General features: G+C 38.1%; 1 protein-coding gene across 2 annotated transcripts in view; it reads left to right on the top strand.

Moving 5' to 3' along the window:
• Positions 1 to 21,766, top strand: part of LOC136040737 (3-hydroxy-3-methylglutaryl-coenzyme A reductase-like) — a 168,249-nt gene that overhangs the window by 65,260 nt on the left and 81,223 nt on the right. For both annotated transcript variants that reach the window (XM_065725044.1, XM_065725043.1), the window contains exons 5-6: positions 3,738 to 3,928; positions 11,415 to 11,521. In XM_065725044.1, coding sequence (XP_065581116.1) covers positions 3,738 to 3,928; positions 11,415 to 11,521 — 298 coding nt within the window. The remainder of the gene's footprint in view (positions 1 to 3,737; positions 3,929 to 11,414; positions 11,522 to 21,766) is intronic.

A 21,766-nucleotide genomic window follows, 5' to 3' on the forward strand; every position in this document is an offset into this window, starting at 1 on the left:
TTGGGAAAAGAGGAGGTCAGGGAGGGGGGCTAGTTGCTCTCCATCGTGTTTGACTTTTAAAAGAGAACTAGAACTATGCATTCCAAATCAAATGAACCTCTTCGAAAGTTCACACGACCACCCATGCATAAAAAACTCTATATTCCCCTTGGGGATAACTTACAACCCTTATCGTCAGACTCTGGTTGATTCTTTCAACTCCAAAGGCCTTATTATATGACGTTTGGACTATTTTTGAACAAATGACTATTTCAAAATTTTTATCGAATGTATTCGTGGAAACTAAAACGTAGGAGGGGGGTGGATGGCTGATTTCTAATCAACCGAGTCTTCTCCGGAGTTTATATGACCACTCTTTCAATAAAAACCTTATATCCCCTTTGGCCATAACTTTGCGCAGAAGCCTTTGACACGAGTGTGTGTCGTCCTCAAAAACATAATTTCTAGACCTTTCAACCACGCTGAACAAAATGGCTATCTAAAAATTTTGATTAGAGGTGTTTTGGGAATTGATGGGCGTTGGCGTGTGCTTGTTGCCCTCCATTCAATTTTTACTATTAAAAAAGTGCCCTTTCAATGTCCAATCGAATGAGCCTTTTTGAAGTTTCTACGGCAATAAATGACTATTTAAAAATTTCAATCGGATGCATTTTGGGAAAATATGAGATGTGGGGGGGGGGAGTGGGTGTATCCGCCTTCCGATCACTTTGAATCTTAAAAAGGGTACTAAAACTCCTGATTACCAATCTAATGAGCTCCTCCGAAGTTTATACGACCAATATTTCTATAAAAAACATTATATGCCCCCAGGGCATAACTTACAGGGGCGTTGTCGTCCTCAAAACATAATTCCAAACCTCTTAACTACCCTGAACAAAATGGCTGTCTTAAAATTTTTGTTTTTATGAAATGGTGGCGTGTGAGGGGTTTTAGTTCCTCTCTAATCACTTTTGACTATGAAAAGGGGCAGTAGCCCCTTCAATTTTCAATCAAATGAGTTTTTTGAAGTTTCTACGACAAAAAATGACTTAACTTACATGACTTAAAGCTCTTGCGAGCGCAGAGTCGCCAGCGTAGAGGGACCCAAACGTCAACGTCGTTAGTCGTCTCCAGAGTGGCCTGTTTTGGGTAAGGTTAGGAGCTTTTGTAGATTTGCCCCACGTTGCGATTCGGTCAGCGGATGATATCCGCCCGATCAGTGGATCAGCGGATGATATACGTGGTCTACCTCTGAGGCGTTTCCAGCCGTTTGCAGTTGGATCGAAGTCAAATATAAGTTGGGTAGATGTTTGAGTGAGTAGGCGAAGTAAATGACCGTACCAACACAGCGACCGGGACTCCAGCTGTTCACACAGGGATGGTAAATTAAAGTTCTGGAGATCCATGTTCTGTATCCTGTTGGATGTCAGGAAGGGGAGCTAGTGCATTTCAAATCAAATGAGCCTCTTCTAAAGTTCACTCGACCATCCCTTCCAAAACAACTTGTATTCCCCTGGGGAATAACTTACAATCCTTAGTGCCAGACTGGGGATTCTTTCAACCCCAAAGGCCTTAATATATGACGTTTGGACTATTTTTGAACAAATGGTATTTCAAAATTTTATCGGATGTATTTCTGAATATAAAATGTAGGGGGCCGGTCTGATTTACAATCAATTAAGCCCCCTCCGGAGTTTATATGACCACTCTTCCAATACGAATCTTATATGCCCTTGGGGCATAACTTATAACCCTTGCGCTGAGGGCTCTGAGGGGAGTGTGTGTCATCCTCAAAGACATAATTTCCAGACCTTTCAACTACGATAAAGAAAATGGCTATTTCAACATTTTGATTAGATGTGTTTTGGGAATTGATGGACTTGGGGGGGGGGGCTTGTTGCCCTCAAATTAATTTTAACTTTAAAAAAGGTCCTTCAATTTCCAATCGAATGAGTCTTTTTGAAGTTTCTAAGACAGCAAATGATCATCTCAAAAAGCTCTATTAGATGCGTATTGGGAAAATATGAGCTGTTGGGAGGGTATCCGCTCTCTGATCACTAAGGATCTGAAAAAAGGGGACGAAAACTTCTGATTACCAGTCCAGTGAACCCCTCCAAAGTTTATACGACCACCTTTTCTATAAAAAATCTTATATGCCCCCAGGGCATAACTTACAACACTTGTCAAGAGGGAGGTGGGAGATTGTCATCCTCAAAGACACTTTTTTTGGACCTTCTAACTACGCTGAACAAAATGGCCATATCAAGATTTTGATTGGATGTGTTCGGGGAAATGGTGGACGTGTGAGGGGTTCCATTCTAATCACATTTAAATATTAAAAGGGGCACTAAACCCTTCATTTACCAATTGAATGAGCCTTTTCGAAGTTTCTACGACAACAAATGGTGATCTCTAAATTTCTGTAAGTTGCATTTAAGAAAAATATGAGGTTTGGGGAGGGTATCCACCTCCGATCACTCTAAATCTGAAAAAGGGCACTAGAATTTCTGATTGCCAATCCCATGAGCCACCTCCGAAGTTTTTACGATCATCCTTTCTATATAAAACTCACATGCTTACAGGGCACAACTTACAACCTTTGCCCTGAGGGTTTTGGGGGGCTGTCCTCCTAAAAGATATAATTATCAGACGTTTTAACTACGTTTGACAAAATGGCCATCTCAAAATTTTCATTTGATTTGTTTGCGAAAATGTTGGGCTTGGGAGGGTATTAGTTACCCTCCAATTGCGTTTGACTATTCAAAAGGGCACCAGCCCTTTCAATTTCCAATCGAATGAGCTCTTTTCAAAGTTTGCCTGACAACTCCTTCGAAACGAAGTGCCGTGGTCTAAAATAAAAAAAATAATAATAAATTGTGCCTACATCACTCTTTACTAAGGCAGCGCTATTGCGCTGCCTATGATAATGTTCAGAAACACGGCCCACTAATTATTGAAATATGGCCTCATTCTTGATTATTTACTTTGCTATAACAATATAGTAAACAATAACGATTTACTATAACAGTCTTTGGTCTCTTCATCAAATAATTTTCAATAATACGGGCCACTAGTGTTTGGAATACGGTCTCATGTTTGATTATTTATTCTACTGAAAATTAACTCTAAACTGTCGACTAGAAGATAGAGTTGTTTAAAATTGTTAAAACATGTCAGTTCGATCAAACATCTAACCAAACATCTAAAGTTTTCATCTTTTGTCTCTTTATTAAATCAATGTTCAAAATATAGCATCATCTGTGATTATTACTTTACTAAACTTTACTACTTTACTAAAACAGTGACTGCAAACCATCGATTAGAAGATAGTGTTGTTTAAAATTATTAAAACATTTCAGTTGGATCAAACGTTTAATGCTTTTATCTTTTGTCTCTTTATCAAATAATATTCAGAAAGACGGCCCACTACTGTTTGAAAGAAGGCCTCATATGTAATTATTTACTCTACTAATAAAATAACTCTAAACCATGTATTAAGTATTGTTTAAAACTTTTAAAGCTTGTCAGTTCGATCAAACATCTAATCAAACGTCTAATCTTTTTATTTGTTGTCTCTTTGTCCGATCAAGTGTCAAATCTATGCTGTAAAGTGAAACTTTGAAATGTGCTTACCTACAAAATAATGCTCAGAAAGCGTCAACTATTTTCTATTCTTGTAAAACTTATTGTGTCAAAGGCATTGTAAATATTTGGTTTAGGTTTAACCGTGATATTTCTAACATAGTTTTATTTTGAAGCGATGCTGCCTTTATATTTCTGCTTCTGATTGATTTGTCGAAGGTTCGTCTACTTGCGGAATGGACAGTAAGTTCTGCAAGAAAGGAAGAGGTCATTGACCGAATATCTCATGGATTCGCTATTGTTGGTCCAGCGTTGACACTAGATACAATTGTTGAGACTTTGCTGATCGGAATTGGAACTCTAACAGGTATAATTTTAAACCTTTTCTGAGATTCATATTTGGGAGAAATGAGAGGGAGGGGAGGGGAATAATTGAAATTTGACAATAAAAATTTGAGTTACAATGTATTTTTTGTCATAATTCCTGTTTTATACAGCCTTCATCATCTTACTGCTTTTGAAGGATGAGAACAAATGCTCTTGCAATTGTTGGAGAAGTCCCAAGATGATATTTTTCGAATTTGTCTTGGCGAGTTTTGACGATAAAAAAGCAGTAATCATCTTACTGCTTTTGAAGGATAGAACTAATGCTCTTGCAATTGTTGGAGAAGTCCCAAGATGATATTTTTCGAATTTGTCTTGGCGAGTGTTTTGGTGAGGCATCGAACGCCTTAGTAATCCATTGAATGAGAATATATTTGTGGAAGATTCACTGCATTTGGTATTTTCTTTTTCTTTTTTTTTTATAGGGGATGAAAATCATGAAAGCAAAACTCATAACCCTATAAATACTTTAAAGCAAGCAAAATAGTACCATTTTTTTAAACGTTTTTTTTCGTAATATAAGCATCATTATATTACTGCTAGTAGCTCCCAGTATATACTACATAACAGTTTAGCACAAGCAGTTCCTATTGCTGCTGATAACTCATCCATCACCAACCTGCCTGAGGGCTTTAGCACAAGCAGTTCCTATTGCTGCTGATAACTCATCACATCACCAACCTGCCTGAGGGCTTTAGCACAAGCAGTTCCTATTGCTGCTGATAACTCATCACATCACCAACCTGCCTGAGGGCTTTAGCACAAGCAGTTCCTATTGCTGCTGATAACTCATCACATCACCAACCTGCCTGAGGGCTTTAGCACAAGCAGTTCCTATTGCTGCTGATAACTCATCACATCACCAACCTGCCTGAGGGCTTTAGCACAAGCAGTTCCTATTGCTGCTGATAACTCATCACATCACCAACCTGCCTGAGGGCTTTAGCACAAGCAGTTCCTATTGCTGCTGATAACTTATCACATCACCAACCTGCCTGAGGGCTTTAGCACAAGCAGTTCCTATTGCTGCTGATAACTCATCACATCACCAACCTGCCTGAGGGCTTTAACACAAGCAGTTCCTATTGCTGCTGATCACTTATCACATCACCAACCTGCCTGAGGGCTTTAGCACAAGCAGTTCCTATTGCTGCTGATAACTTATCACATCACCAACCTGCCTGAGGGCTAACACAACTACGCACTCCCATTCTCACTCACAATTTGCTCGGAGCTTCACTCCTTACTCCCTTCTGTGAGTCTCTTATTCCCTTTAGTTCTTTTTAAGACTGTTCGCGAATATCCTGTTTTTTTTTCAAATTTAATAATACGTATTCTCTTGAATCTAAGGGAAAATACTTCTCTATATTGACGCCCCAGATCTGCTCCTGTCCCTGGTATAGCGTTGGCACACTTCCTTAAGATTTCACCTCATTGAAGGACCTTATAGTGCTAGACCTATGTTGAAAGGTCTGTTTTTTTTTTTTTTTTTTTTTGGCCAAGGTGAATTGTTAGGAAAAAACAGATTTTTTGGCAATCTATCGCAGAGCATCAATCCTCATTCCTTTCTGTGAGCCTCTCATTCCCTTAAGTTCTTTTTTCGGACCGATTTCTATCCCTTTCGAAGATATCTTGCTTTGTTTTTTATTATTATAAATCTAAGGAAAAATACTTCTCTGTATTTACGCCCCTGGATCTGCTCCTGCCTTTGGCATAGCGTTTGTACACTTCCTTACGACTAGGCCACATTGAAAGACCTTAAACTGCTAGACCTATATTGAAAGGTCTGTATTTTTTCCCAAGGTGGATTGTCAAAAAGTAGAACTTTTGAGAGTTTATAAAACTTGACCTAAATATTATAACCTCTTTTTTACTATAGCCCTTGAAAGTAGGATAGAGTCTCATTTTTTTCAGCCTATCGTTTTTTGATATACGGTTTCTTAAACGAATACCTGAAACTATACTTAGATATTTCTCTTGAAAAAATCTAGCATATCTTCCTTAACCTTTGGAAGCATCTGAGTTTCACAGCCGTAATTGACTTCGATTTCCATCATTCTAATCTTAGAATATTTTTCAACTGAAAAAAAAATTAATCTTTATATATCTTCTGTCCTTACTAATAACGCTACCTAGTTTAAGAAATTGATCTTAACATTATCTTACGGTCAATCTTAACGTTATGGGACAATATCTTTTCATCCTCATTTCCAGATTTTAGTAGCTTTCTAAACATTCTTAGTAACGTTCTATGACGTTCAAATCCTAGTGTGTCTCATTATTTAGTTTGGGACCAGGGTCAGTGGCGTGACGCTGTAAGCTCAGCCAGAGTCGACCCAGCTCTAAATGGGTACCTGGAGAAATCTGGGGAAGGTAAACAGAAAGGGTGTGCAATAGCATAGGATGGTTGGCCCCCAACCCTCCATTGCATCTCCTGGCTGAAGGGCCAAGAAACGGAGATCAGCACCGCCGGTAGGGACTGTAAAGTCCAATGCCGTATTTTTTACCTTTTACCTTTTTTTATAGGGTTAATTTTAAACCTTACTCTAGCACACTGAACTTTCGGAACCTTCATAAATTTTGATAAAATGTTTATCTGGGACATTTGAATTATCTGTGTACTCCAATTCTTTGAGGGTTGTACCTTCCCATTGAAACCATATTTTCCCATAATCTTTACTGTGTTCTTAGTCCCAAATCCATCACTATAACCCATATAAAGAGGGTTGACACATAACCCTGCTGAACTCCCAATTCTACATCAATCCAACCGCTAAACTTACTCCCTACCTTATCCGAAGTAGTATCATCATCATCATCGTGCATAGCACTGATTTGTTTGACGTGCTTATCTGGTATACTTTACAAGGACAGTACTTTCGCTTAAACTTTTCCATCGACCTAATCAAGTGCCTTATTGCTTGGACGTGGACCTAATTACTTGGTCATTTGGTTTTCTAAATATTTGGTATGCTTAAGAAAATATTGTAAATATTTCCTTTTATTGTATTACGTTCCTCTTCAGGCACAATCAAGTGCCTGTTCCTAATATATGGAGCTTGAAGATAATGAGACCAATTTATTTGACACTTCAAATAATTATTAATATTAATTATATTACGATTGTAATTATATATTATAATATTACAAGAATTTATAAGAATAATATTATAATTATAATATTATAATAATTATTAATCATAGTTGGTAAAGGTCGTTGGTGTGTCTTTTCCCCTTCCTTACACGATGCTATTCTCCTGTTACAACTTTATATACGTTATTTCCTAGTCTAATAAATATCATCATGTTAACTAATGTGCTTCCTACAAAAATTAAGGTAATGCCTATGTAGCTACCGCACTTCTCTCATAACCTTTCTTATAAAATTATTTAATTGAGGTATTTCTTAACTCAGTTGGTACTCTCTTTTATCAACAAGTATGTTTCAGTATCTTAGCTGGAACTTTTTCACTACCATATTTCAAATAGTCATTCACCATACTCCACCAGAAACCATACTCATTCACCACACTCCTATTTGCCATGCTTATTCACCATACTTTGTACTCCTGCCATTCACCTTACTCAGCTCACTATTATCAAAACCATATTTATAAGTTTCAGCATCTTAGCTAAATTAAAAAAAAAATTATTATTTTAATTTTTGAACTATGGTAGTTCAAAAATGATTCTATTGTTTGTTATTTACAAAATATATTATTTTATACGAATATATTTAATAATACCAATTATCTGTTGAAAATAAACAAAATTATTTCTTATCTTAATTTGTTCATCCCAAAAATAACTAGTAGCCCTGTTCCCATCGTCTGTTTCTTTTTTTTGGCGAAAAATTTGATTCTGCTCCTGGAATTGTCTTATTTTAGAGAGTACTGAAGTATTTATTTAGATGGTGCTGATATCAAATATGTGCAATGTAATCAGAACGCTAATGTCAGCTTTTTCGAACTAACGATTTACGAGTGCAACAACTTTGCTTTTAATTTCAAAGTTTGATATATATTACTTAAAACCATATTTAGAAGCATTTCTTCGAGTGGTTTTTTGTTTAGAATCTAATAAAGAGAGACGAAAAAGAAAAAGAAAGAGAGGCGGAAAAGTTTCAAAGTAGGTTTTCAGATATGTTTTGTTTTTCTAAAGAAAATTCACAAACTTTAGACTTGGTAATAATGAAAGTATATATATTAACTGAAATATAAAATAACAGAACGTCTCTGTTATATGTAAAATAATAGAAGAAAGTAAGGGTTTGTTCTAAAAGATTGTTTCGTATTACCTGCTTCGTATTATGATTATTGCCATCTAGGGTATGATCAAAAATTTACTTTCATTATGAAATCTTCACTATGAAATTTGTGTGATAACATCAAAATCATAATGCAATATGTTTGAGGATTTGCTCTGTTTTTTTTTTCAGGATTTTTCCTCCTTTATTTTATTTCGGTTTGAGTCTGAGCTATTATTTTAGTTTAGTTTTAAGCTGAAATTTAAATTAGAAATATAATGAAAGTGTATAAACCGAAATACAAAATAACATAAGTTCTCTGTTATTTTGTAAAACGACTGGCAAAAACATTTTTTTCAGATGAATGTGTTATATTGCCATCTCAGTAAGTTGATCACAAATTTGGGTAATATCAAAATCAAAGTGCTTCTTCCTGAAGAATCTTTTTTTCAGGTTTATTTCTTTCTTATTAGTTTGGATTTGACCTAAAAAAATGAATAGAACAACTATGATGCAATTGTAACTTGTTGCGGGTTAGACCCATAAGAACTTCTGGGTTTTGTATAAGGCCTCAAAGGCCTAGTGCCTTCACACTCCTGAAAAAAAGAACTAATTATTGGAGAAGGAACCGGAAAAGAATCTGATTCCCCTACTCTTCCCATATACTTTGCCAGCTATCCTTGATTCATTATGAACGAACTCCTTCAGTCCGTTCATCTTGGGATCTTAACTTTATAATACCATCCTCTTAATTTTGTCGAGACGACATCAGGAGCCAATTTCAGATTTCTTTACATAATTTTGCCTCCACAGGCTCCCTAAGAAGGATAATATCGTCATCCCTGAGGGTTTGTCGGTCAACTTTGCTTACCCTTACGGTAGTAAGCGACAAAATTCCTCTTTCTATTTGATGCTTTAGGAGCTCTCTCTGCTTTTGGGTGCTTCTTCGCCAGATTACTCTCCAGGATTGTATTTTGTGATAGGTTAGCTCTATATCTTGTTTTTCCTTTTGGTTGAGTCGGTTTGGAAGCTTGTCACCCCCTATCCGTGGCCCATCCTGGGGTCATTCGTCCCGAATCCCCCCAGTATGGGGAGGTGACGTGATCCCTTTGAGATAGTTGCCATCCGGCTTTTGGGCTTCTCTTACTTCCTTCCGGTTTCGTCGCTTTTGTACCAGGATTTCTCCCAGACTCATCGTTCAGTTGAGCTTCTGCCAGGCTTGTTCCTGACTCTGGCTCGCTTGTTGGTTCTGAATGAGAGGGGAGGCTTCTATCCACTACATTCCTCTCTCCCTCAGAACTGGGCGAGGGATCTATCATCCGTAATTTTACATTTATTACTGTTTTCCAACTATTTTGGATCACCAAAAAAAGAAGCCTCCCTTAGCTTTGATTTCCGTGGCCCCCCATACCTACTCGGGCCCCTCACTTGATGGTTGTCTCAGACACAGAGCAAACTTAGTTTTTTTTCCTCTGTGCTCTTAACGACAATCCTCAAAGTTTCACCGTGGCAAAAGGCCCCTTCATGGCTTACATTCACATCAGTTATCCGATCTTCAGGAATATTCCCCTCTCATCGCTTCGGTGGCCAAGATAATGGCGAGAAAAACCCAGATTGTAGGGGGGAGACTTTTAAATTTAGCTAGTCCTCATATAACGTCATGAGGTTAGACTCAGCCAGAGGGATTGGATGAATCCAAGAACCTACAGAGGCCATTGGCTGGAAATTCCTGAACGTCTCCAGCCTCCGCCTTCTGGCTTATCTTCATTTGTCCTCCGCCATTTCTTTTCTGGACTTAGGAGTTCATCAAGAAGCCTCTCGATTTACATCCTATTATCCTTCTCGCCATTTTTTACTCATGGTTTAGGACTTCGCCAAGAGGCTGAAGATCGTTCGTGAATGCGTACGGGCTCTGAAATCAATATCTCACCCCTAGCTGTACTCCGGGACCAAATTGTTCCCTCGCAGCAACCACTATAAACGCAGTACACTCAGGTATGAGTGGCACGCAAAGGTGGTCACACACTATTCCCAAATGTCATGCAAATTTGGAATTTGCCAGAAAACAGAGTTAATTTCTTGAGAACCCTTTGGGCTTACTTTGACTATATACTTGTTGTTTATTTCAGTAAAAACGGAAATAAATCCATATTTTATCATTATTTTCATATGACAAAATTCTGAAATCCATACTTGTATTAGTTATTTAAAATTTAAATTGCTGTTTGAGTTTGATATTGTACATGTTGATTATTTAAATTGTATTGACTTTCTTCATTATCAGAATAATGTATCAGTCTACCGTGAGTTGTGCGCTGAGGATAATAGTAAAATGTGTTAATCCAGTAAACTAAACATTCGGGATTAGTTATTTTCTATGTTTTTATTGGCCATTCAAATAAGTGTTTTAATTGCGAAATTTAATTAGTGGTTGTTCCTTTGTGAGCGAAAAAAAAAAAAAAAAAATCAACACAGTATCAGATATCTACAGCCTTAGCTCTCTTCCCCATCCAATAAAACTGCTTTCCCGCAAATAATTTGCCCCTTTTTTTGTTGAAAAGTTGTAATTCATTAACATATTTGCAAAAATTTATGTAAAATACATTTTAAGTTATATTCCGTACCTACGAAACAAATTATTAAATATATTTGCAACAATTTAAAATAAGCACGAAACAAAATATTAAACATACTGGCGAACATAAGCCGTTCTGGCTAAGTGGTTGGCGTGTTGGTGTGAGAATCCTTTGTCCTTAGGGCACGGGTTCAACCCCATTTGTGACCGGTTATTTGGTTTGGGACAGGGGTCAGTGGCCTGACTGTAAGCCCAGAGAGAGTCGACCCAGCTCTAAATGGGTACCTGGGGAAATCTGGAGAAGGTAAGCAGGAAGGATGTGTGAAAGCACGGGATGGTTGGCCCCCAGCCCCTTATTGCACTTCCTGGCTGAAGGACCATGAAACGGAGATCAGCACCGCCGGTTTGGACCTTAAGATAAACAAAAACCACGACAAAAAAACTAGCAAAATAAAAGATTATGAAATAACAAACACTGCAAATCTGAGCGATTCAGGGTGCAGACTACGCATCGCCAGTTCCAGTGCCATTACCATTTCATGTGCTTATTTATATGTTCTTAGGCTTTTGAAATTATAACTTATTACTAACCAAGGTTCAGAGATGGGCCAGCGTTTCTTTTTAATACTTGTAATTTTTTTCCTCTAGGAGTGGGAAAATTGGAAGTCCTTTGTACATATGCCTGCCTATCTGCAATTGTCAATTATTTCATATCTGTGACGTTCTTCCCAGCTATACTAGCCATATTTTATGATGTAAGTAATTATGAAAATTTGATCATCCATTAAGATTTTTTTCTACGATTTTTAAATGTACATATACACCGGTCTAGCCCAAAGGGGATCCAGCAAAATTTTGTGGAGGTGGAGGTATTGCGTTTGACTAAATAAAAAAAAAAAACTTTCTCTTGATCAGCATTTTCTGTGTGAGGCATCTTTTTTTTATAATTAAATAAAAAAAGCTAATTTTTTCAGCTGAAAGTAAGGAGCGACATTAAAACTTAAAACGAACAGAAATTACTCCGTATATGAAATGGGTTTTCCCTCCGCAATCCCTCGCTCTTTGCGCTAAAGTTTTTAATTGTTTTAAAAAGTAGAATTGTGGCAAAGAGTCAAACTTTAGCGTAAAGAGCGAGAGATTGCGGAGGCGACAACCCATTTCATATGCGGAGTAATTTCTGTTCGTTTTAAGTTTTAATGTCGCTCCTTACTTTCAGCGAAAAAAATCAGCGAAATCAGCGAAGTTTTTTTTTTATTTAATTTCTGAACGTTTTTGAATTAATGCATGTTTGGTTTTGGCTCTCCGTACATAAATTATTAAAATGAAATTTGAATATTAATTCTTTTTTTTGGCTAAATGGCTTTCTCTTAGTTTTGATAAGACGATTTTGAGAAATAAGGGGTGGAGAAGGAGGTCTAGTTGCCCTCCAATTTTTCGGTTACTTAAAAAGGCAACTAGAACTTTTAATTTTCAACTAACGTTTTTATTAGTAAAAATATAAGTAACTTAAGAATTAACTTACGTTACGAACTTTCATAATCTTAATATTTTTATTATTTATACGAGGGGGTTTATACCCTCGTTAATACCTCGCTCTTTACACTAAATCGTAAGTTTTGTCCCAATTCTTTAAGAATGACCCCTGAATCAGAAAGGCCGTAGAATAAATAGTTGAAATTACTAAAAATACTTTAGCATAAAGAGCGAGGTATTTATCTCCTCCTAAATACCTCGCTCTTTATGCTAAAGTATTTTTAGAACCCCTCATATGCGTAATAATCTCTGTTCGTTTTAAGTTTCAATGCTATTCTTTCCTTTCATTTAAAAAAAACGTTTTCATGTTTATTTTTCATTGTTTTCTTATAGTAATGCTAGAGAATCCTGCGCCCTTTTCATTGAATTTTTCTTCCCCCATGACAGATTCCTCCAAGGAAAGATCCTCCAACATAGCCCTCTCCCCTCAGTCCCACCCCCAAACAAAATAAAATCCCCCTGAAAACGTCTGTACACTTCCCAATAACCATTACTATATGTAAACACTGGTCAAAGTTTGTAACTTGCAGCCCCTCCCCCAGGGATTGTGGGGGAGTAAGTCATCTCCAAAGACATAGTTATTATGGTTTTCCATATGCTGAACAAAATGGCTATCTCAAAATTTTGATCCGTTGACTTTGAGAAAGAAATGAGCGTGGGAGGGGGCCTAGATGCCCTCCAATTTTTTTGGTCACTTAAAAATGGCACTACAACTTTTCATTTCCGTTAGAATGAGCCCTCTTGCGACATTCTAGGACCACTTGGTCGATACGATGACCCCTGGAAAAAAAACAAACAAACAAAAAACAAATAAACACGCACCCGTGATTTGTCTTCTGGCAAAAAATACAAAATTCCACATTTTTGTAGATAGGAGCTTGAAACTTCTACAGTAGGGTTCTCTGGTACGCTAAATCTGATGGTGTCATTTTCGTTAAGATTCTACGACTTTTAGAGGGTATTTTCCCCTGTTTTCTTAAATAATGCAAATTTTCTCAGGCTCGTAACTTTTGATGGGTAAGACTAAACTTGATGAAACTTATATATTTAAAATCAGCATTAAAATGCGATTCTTTTGATGTAGCTATTGATATCAAAATTCCATTTTTTAGAGTTTTGGTTACTATTGAGCCGGGTCGCTCCTTACTGCAGTTCGTTACCACGAACTGTTTGATTTCAGGGGAATTTCATCTTAGTCCTCTTACCCTATGTAATGATTATAACAAGGTGAAGAATATTGGGTAGGTAGTGCTGCAGAATAAATGACTAAAGCTTGATTTTTTTTTTTTTAATCATCGGAAATATATGTGTACTTCTACAAAGGACTACTATATGCATTTAATGGGGCATTATGTCATTGGGTGAGGAGTCTTTTTGGATCAATCTCACGAGGAAATTTCAACGTACTCCCCTTACCATATGTGATGATCATAACTGTGTTGAATAATATTACGTAGTTAGTGTTGCAAATTAAATAGCCGTGGCTTCTTTTTTGAGTCGATGGAAATATATGTGTACTTCTACAAACAACTACCATGTGTATTTACTGGGTTATGCTTTTTCTAAGTGGGGAGTCTCTTCGGAATAATCTCAAGAGGGGGTTTCAACATACTCCCCTTACCATATGTGATGATCATAACTAAAATGTTGCGTAGTTAGTGTTGCAAATTAAATAGCCATGGCTTCTTTTTTGAGTCAATAAAAATAAGAGTGTGCTTCTACAAACAATTACGATACCTATTTACTGGGATATGCTTTCTCTAAGTGTGGAGTCTTTCCGGAATAATCTCACGAGGGGTTTCAACATACTCTTCTTACCACATATGATGATCATAACTGAGTTGAAGAAAATTACGTAGGTAATGTTGCAGATTACATAGCCGTGGGTCCTTTTTTGAGTCAATGGAAATATATGTGTACTTCTATTTACTGGTGTATGCTTTCTTCAGTCGGGGAGTCTTTTCGGAATAATCTCACGAGGGGATTTCAACATAATCCCCTTACCCTGTGTGACGATCGTAACAGGGTAAAGAATATTTAGAAGGTAATTCTGCAGAATAAATAACAATTCTTATGGTACCCCATAAGAAAATCTGGTCCTCCATAAGGAAGTCATACCATAAGGAAGTCTTATTGGAATAATCTCACGAGGGGATTTCAACATAATCCCCTTACCACATGTGATGATCATAACTGAATTGAAGAATATTACGTAGGTATACATATTCAATGGAAATATATGTGCACTTCTACAAACAACTGCCATATCTATTTACTAAGGCATACTTCCTCTTTGTTTGGGGAATCTTTTCGGAATAATGTCATGAGGGGACTTAAACATACTCCCCTTACCATATGTGATGATCACAACTGAGTTGAAGAATATTTCGTAGGTAGTGTTGCAGATTAAATAGCCATTGCTTCCTCTTTGATTCAATGGAAATATATGAGTACTTCTACAAATAAATACCATATCTATTTACTGGGGCATGCTTTCTCTAGGAGGGGAGTTTTTTCGGAATAATCTCACGAGGGGATTTCAACATAATCCCCTTACCACATGTGATGATCATAACTGAATTGAAGAATGTTACGTAGGTATATATATTCAATGGAAATATATGTGCACTTTTACAAACAACTACCATATCTATTTACTAAGGCATGCTTTCTCTTTTGTTGGGTAATCTTTTCGGAATAATGTCATGAGGGGACTTAAACATACTCCCCTTACCATACGTGATGATCACAACTGAGTTTAAGAATATTTCGTAGGTAGTGTTGCAGATTAAATACCCATTGCTTCCTCTTTGATTCAATGGAAATATATGAGCACATCTACAAATAATTACCATATCTATTTACTGGGGCATGCTTTCTCTAGGAGGGGAGTCTTTTCGGAATAATCTCACGAGGAGATTTCAACATACTCCTCTTACCCTGTCCGATGATTGTAACACGGTGAAATGTTGCGTAGGTAGTGTTGCAGATTAAATAGCCGTGGGTTCTTTTTTGAGTCAATGGAAATATATGAGCACTTCTACAAATAATTACCATATCTATTTACTGGGGCATGCTTTCTCTAGGAGGGGAGTCTTTTCGGAATAATCTCACGAGGAGATTTCAACATACTCCTCTTACCCTGTCCGATGATTGTAACACGGTGAAGAATGTTGCGTAGGTAGTTTTGCAGATTAAATAGTCGCGGGTTCTTTTTTGAGTCAATGGAAATATATGAGCACTTCTAAAAATAATCACCATATCTATTTACTGGGGCATGCTTTCTCTAGGAGGGGAGTCTTTTCGGAATAATCTCACGAGGAGATTTCAACATACTCCTCTTACCCTGACCGATGATTGTAACCCGGTGAAGAATGTTGCGTAGGTAGTTTTGCAGATTAAATAGTCGCAGTTTCTTTTTTGAGTCAATGGAAATATATGAGCACTTCTACAAATAATTACCATATCTATTTACTGGGGCATGCTTTCTGTAGGAGGGGAGTCTTTTCGGAATAATCTCACGAGGAGATTTCAACATACTCCTCTTACCCTGTCCGATGATTGTAACACGGTGAAGAATGTTGCGTAGGTAGTTTTGCAGATTAAATAGTCGCGGGCTCTTTTTTGAGTCAATGGAAATATATGAGCACTTCTACAAATAATTACCATATCTATTTACTGGGGCATGCTTTCTCTAGGAGGGGAGTCTTTTCGGAATTATCTCACGAGGAGATTTCAACATACTCCTCTTACCCTGTCCGATGATTGTAACACGGTGAAGAATGTTGCGTAGGTAGTTTTGCAGATTAAATAGTCGCGGGTTCTTTTTTTAGTCAATGGAAATATATGTGCACTTCTACAAATACTTACCATATCTATTTACTGGGGCACGCTTTCTCTAGGTGGGGAGTCTTTTTGGAATAATCTCATGAGGGGATTTCAACATACTCTTCTTACCATATGCGATGATCGTGACTGAGTTGAAGAATATTGCGTAGGTAGTGTTGCAGATTAAATAGCCATGGCTTCTTCTTTGATTCAATGGAAATACATGTGCACTTCTACAAACAACTACCATATCTTTTTACTGGGGCATGCTTTCTCAAGTTGTGGAGCCTTTTCGGAATAATCTCACGAGGGAATTTAAACATACTCCCCTTACGCTGTGTGATGATCGTAACAGAGTGAAAAATATTTAGCAGGTAATTTTGCAGAATAAATAACAATGCTTTCTTTTTGATGTCAGTGGAAATGTATGTGTACTTGTACAAACAACAACCATATCTATTTACTGGAGAATGCTTTTGTAGGTAGAGATTCTTTTCGGAATAATATCACGAGGGGACTTCAACACACTCCCCTTACCATATGTTATGATCGGTATTTAACCCCCCCCCCCCATGCAGATTACCTACTGGTAAATACCACTGCCGGAAAATACCCCCCATGGAAAATACTCCTCCGTGAAAAATACGCCCGCGGAAAATGCCTTCCGGAAAATACCCCCCCCCCACGCCGAGGAAAACACCCCCCGCGGAAAATAACAGTACCGGTAAATACCTCACGTGGAAAATAAGGCTTTCCCAATTTGAGAACTTTATTTATTTATTTTTCCGTGGGGAGAAAAATTTTGGTACTTCTGTATTATGCGCCACTCACTCAAGTTTACGCTTTGTTTAAATCTCGAGAACAAACGGTTTTTTTTTGTAAGTTTCTTCGTTACTTTAGAGACACATTTTTGCTTTAGATTTGCACAGTATGGGGGGGAGGGGTAAACCATAGCGGGTCTGCATGCAAAACGTGTTAGGTACAATTATTCTGCATATTATTAAGTAAGAATTGTTTTCTGACTTCAAATTGTCCAAATACTCCCCCCCCTTATTTGCAAATATATAGCCCAAAATATATTTCCCGCGTATTCTGTCTCTTGTCTTTGTCTTGTCTTGCGCTAAGTTGAAAGAAACTAACGAAGAAACCGGTTTGCTCTCGACTTTTACACTGCGTAAACCTGAGTGAGTGGCGCATAATACAGAAGTACCAAAATTTCTTCCCCTTACTGAAATTTAAAAAACAAAACCCAAATAAAATCGTAAAATTTGGAAAGTTTTATTTTCCACGGGGGGTATTTTCCAGGGGGGTTCTTTCCTGTGAGTGGCACTTTCTGGCGAGGTATTTTCCTGGGGGGGGGGAAATGCCTAGAACCGTGACGATCATAACTAAGCTAAAGAATTGTGTAGGTAGCGTTGCAGATTAAATAGCCCTGGCTTCGTTTTTGAGTCAATGGAAATATTTATGTACACAAAAAAAGTTACCTTGTGTATCTGCTAGATTTTGTTGTCTCTGGGTGGATTGTCCTTTTTTATTTTAGGTATTTCTCTACAAAAAACTGCCATAAGGATTTTCTGGTACATTTTGTTTCTGTGTACGCGTTTTAGGTCCTTGAGACAATTTTTCTGAGGACAAAGGGCGTAAAAAAAAATGTGGTTTTCAGACTTTAAGACGACTCTAATATCTCTAATAGCTACGAAAAATCCATACATTGACGGGTTTACGGATGTAAAAGGCGCAATTCCTTAGGAAAAAAGGGAAGAAACCTCAAAGCTTATTCAGCGCGTGTATATGTTATTAACCACTCTAATAGCTATCGGATCAGGGGCGTAATCTGCTGTGACGCTAGGGGAAAATTGCTCCTCTCAGACCTCAATCGCCCCCAGGCCCCAGTTTGCCACCCGCTTCAGCTGAAATTTAGTATCTTCAAAAATTCTGTCAAAACTTCTGTAGAAAATTCTGTATAATCCAAGCATCCATAGAACCGGGCCAGCTTTCTTTAGTGTGTCTTTACCTTTATGGTGCAATATGGCGCATTTTTCAGTTTTCATTGTCATTTTTAGATGATTTGGGAAAATTGTCTCCGACTTTGCCCCCACCTCCTTGATTTTGACGAAATTATGCCACAGTATTAGACCACATTGAAACCTTCTAAAGGTGGAACTGAATTCCTAGCTACTAGTCAATTCCACATTTAGTTGATATGAGCAGTTCTATTCGATGTACAATGCTAGGATGATGCTATTTCCTTACAGAGCTCTGATTGAACACGGACACTGGAACCATAACTTTCAGTGCTAGCCACGTCTAGCTGAATTCCAACAATCCACCTAGAAATTTCGTTGATGCCAAGATATTTTGACAATAAAAAACAAAAGCCACACCTATTGCCCCTCCTCCTTACTTAGACTTACTTAGGTCCTCTCACGCCCGAGGGCGCATAAGGCAGCAACAGGGGTTCGCCACGGCGACCTGTCCTGAGCCCTCGACCAAAGCTCTTCCATCGAAGACCTCGCCAGCTTCGCCTCCTTCTCTAACATCCTGCCAACGGTCATTTTGGGTCTCCCTGACTTGCGGAGGCCAGGGGGTATCCAACACCATATATCATGAGGTAGCCTTCCATCACCCATTCGCACCATGTGCCCCCAATACATCCATCGTCGCTTTCTAATGGCATCAAGGATGGGGGTATGATTTGTCATGGTATAAAACTCATCATTTCTTATTCTCTCAGTCCAATGTATATTCAAAATTGATCATAGGCAGTTATTATCGAATGCCCGTAGTCGTTTTCCTAGTTGACCAGTGATACTCCAAGTTTCACAACCATATGTAAGGACGGAGAGGACATTGCTATTATAAATTCTGAGTTTTAACTTCTGGGAATATTTGCTATTTCTCCAAACATTTCTGAGACAATTGAAGGCAGAGCCAGCCAATGCTATTCGGCACAAAATTTCTCTTTCAGTATTTGCATGTTGCGTAAGAATGCTGCCGAGATATTTGAACTCTCTCACTACTTCAATCTCCTCATTGTTGACCAAAAGTCCCTCAGCTAAGTCAAGAATGACCGCATTTGACATTGATTTAGTCTTGTTAGCGTTTATGGAGAGTCCAACAGCATTTGCCACACGCCCAAGTTCATTTATATTGTGTTTTATAGCTTCTGATTCGTGAGCGAAGAGTGCAATATCGTCCGCAAAAACACCATCATGAAGGGCTCTTAGTGGGTTTAATTGTAGACCCCCACTGAAGCTACATCCACGAAGCACAAAATCTATGACTATGGCAAATAACAGTGGCGATAGAATGCAGCCCTGCCTTACACCCGACTGAACGGTGAACCAGTCAGTTAGGCCACCCTTAGTTTGTACTGCGCACATAATATCGAGGTATAGCCCTTTAATTATATTTGCAATTTTAATCGGGATCCCGTAATGCATTAAAATTTTCCACATGGTCTCGCGGTGTATCGAGTCGAAGGCCTTGAGAAAGTCAATAAATACTGTGAGTAGTTGAACCTGCCATTCATTAGATTCTTCGAGCAGGACTCTCAGGCTAAATATTAGGTCACAACACGATCTGTTTTGGCGGAATCCTTGTTGTTCATCTTTCAGAACTTTCTCCACTATACTTTGAATTCTATTGAGAATAATTTGGCACAAAACCTTGCTGCCAACTGATTGTAAAGCGATGCCTCTCCAATTATCACATTTAGTCTTTTGTCCTTTTTTGAAGAATTTTACAATTACTGCCTTTGACCATTCACTCGGGACTTTTTCATCATCCCAAACACGTGACAAAAGTTCAAACATGGGCACTGCTAGGGTGCTTCTAACATATTTCAACAGTTCTGGGGTCATACCATCGTTGCCGGCTGCCTTTCCGTTTTTCAAAGTCATTAGAGCCTCTTACTTCACTCAGCAAGAGAGGTCCGGAATATATTCCAAGATCGAACAGTGTTTCTTCAGGGATATTTAAAGAAGTTGTGGGAGGCACCTGATTTAATACCTCGGTGAAATGTTCCATTCAGCGTCGGTTTATGACATCCGTCTGGGTTAATAAGATGCCTTCTTTGTTTTCAACTTGGGTTGAAGAAGCCTTTGAAATACCCGCAAGCTCCTTCGTTATAGCGTACACAGTACGACTATCTCCCCGCCTGGCGGCTACTTCAGCCTGATCAGCCATAGTTTCGATGAACACCCTCTTATCATTCCTAGTCCGTGTTTTGACTTGTTTATTGAGACGCTTATACTGCGCTTTTAAAATCATCAAGATATTCTCTAGTGCATGACGTGTTATGCTCATGTCTATCTACGAGAATTTTGACTTCTGCCCTTTGATCAATGATATCCCAGGTACTTTCAGATATCCACTGCTCTTTCTTCATCCTGTTATATCCCACAACTTCTTGTGCCACTTCTTTCAGGGACTCGACGATCTTTTCCCATTGATTATCAATTGACAACTCGTCCCTTAGCATGGAAAACTTATTTGACAAAGTAGATGTATACTTTTGTAATACATACGGGTCCTGCAGTTTTCTCACATTAAATATTCTTACTGACCGCTGGGGCTTTATGACAGTTTTTAGTTTCAGCTTAAACTTAGCAACAGCAAGTTGATGGTCAGAATAGCAGTCGGCACCTCTAAAGGTCCTAACATCCTCTAAACAACCTCGCCTGTGCTTGGCAATTAAAATATGGTCTATTTCATTTCTTGTTACACGATCAGGCGAGTTCCATGTATATTTGTGTATTTGTTTATGAAGGGAACAATGATGCGCCGACGAGAAGTTCATGAGTCGCACAGAAGTCAATTAAACGTACGCCATTATCATTGATTTCCCCCTAGTCCATGCTTACCAAGGATAGTTGGGGCATAGGAGGCATCACTTCCAACTTTAGCGTTAAAGTCTCCACACAAAGTCACAATATCGTGCCGATGCGCTTTAGCAACAACATTTGACAACACGCGATAAAAATCATCTTTGGTCTGATCAACGGTAACATTGGTTGGGGCATACACAACTATAACTGTCAATTTGGCCTGAGAAGTGGCAAAGCGGGCACGAAGGATCCGCTCATTAATAGGTTCTCAATCCACTAGGCATTTTTTGGCCCGACTACTTAATGCCATTCCAACACCTGCCTCTTTTCTAGTTTCAAGTCCAGAATACAAAATATGGTATGTTTCACTATTCAAAGTACCAAAACCGGTAAGTCTTGTCTCAGAGAGTCCAGCAATGTCAATACGGAGCTTATCAAGGGTCCTCCAAAAAGGCAAATTTATTCCCGATTGCCAAAATACACAACTATGACATGAACTTTTTAATAAGTTTTTTTTTTATATTCAACAATTCATTTCAGTAGATGCCTTGATTTTTGGAATTCGACCCCTCCTCAATCCTATGTACAAGCCGGGCAGTCCCAAAAATACAATAACGACACTAGCTATTTTTTTACAATTAGGACCCCGAGAACAAGAATTTTTGTTTCACCTCCATCCAGGGTTGCAATACCTTCACAAAGCATAATTACGATGCTTATTCTTATTTCACGTCAGGTTTGGCTGAGATCCGAGAGCCCCTACTAGTAGACTGATCACAAGAATATAGGCATTTCTTTCCCATCTTCCCT

This window comes from Artemia franciscana, chromosome 21, assembly GCF_032884065.1.
Source record: "Artemia franciscana chromosome 21, ASM3288406v1, whole genome shotgun sequence".
Classification (NCBI taxonomy): domain Eukaryota; kingdom Metazoa; phylum Arthropoda; class Branchiopoda; order Anostraca; family Artemiidae; genus Artemia; species Artemia franciscana.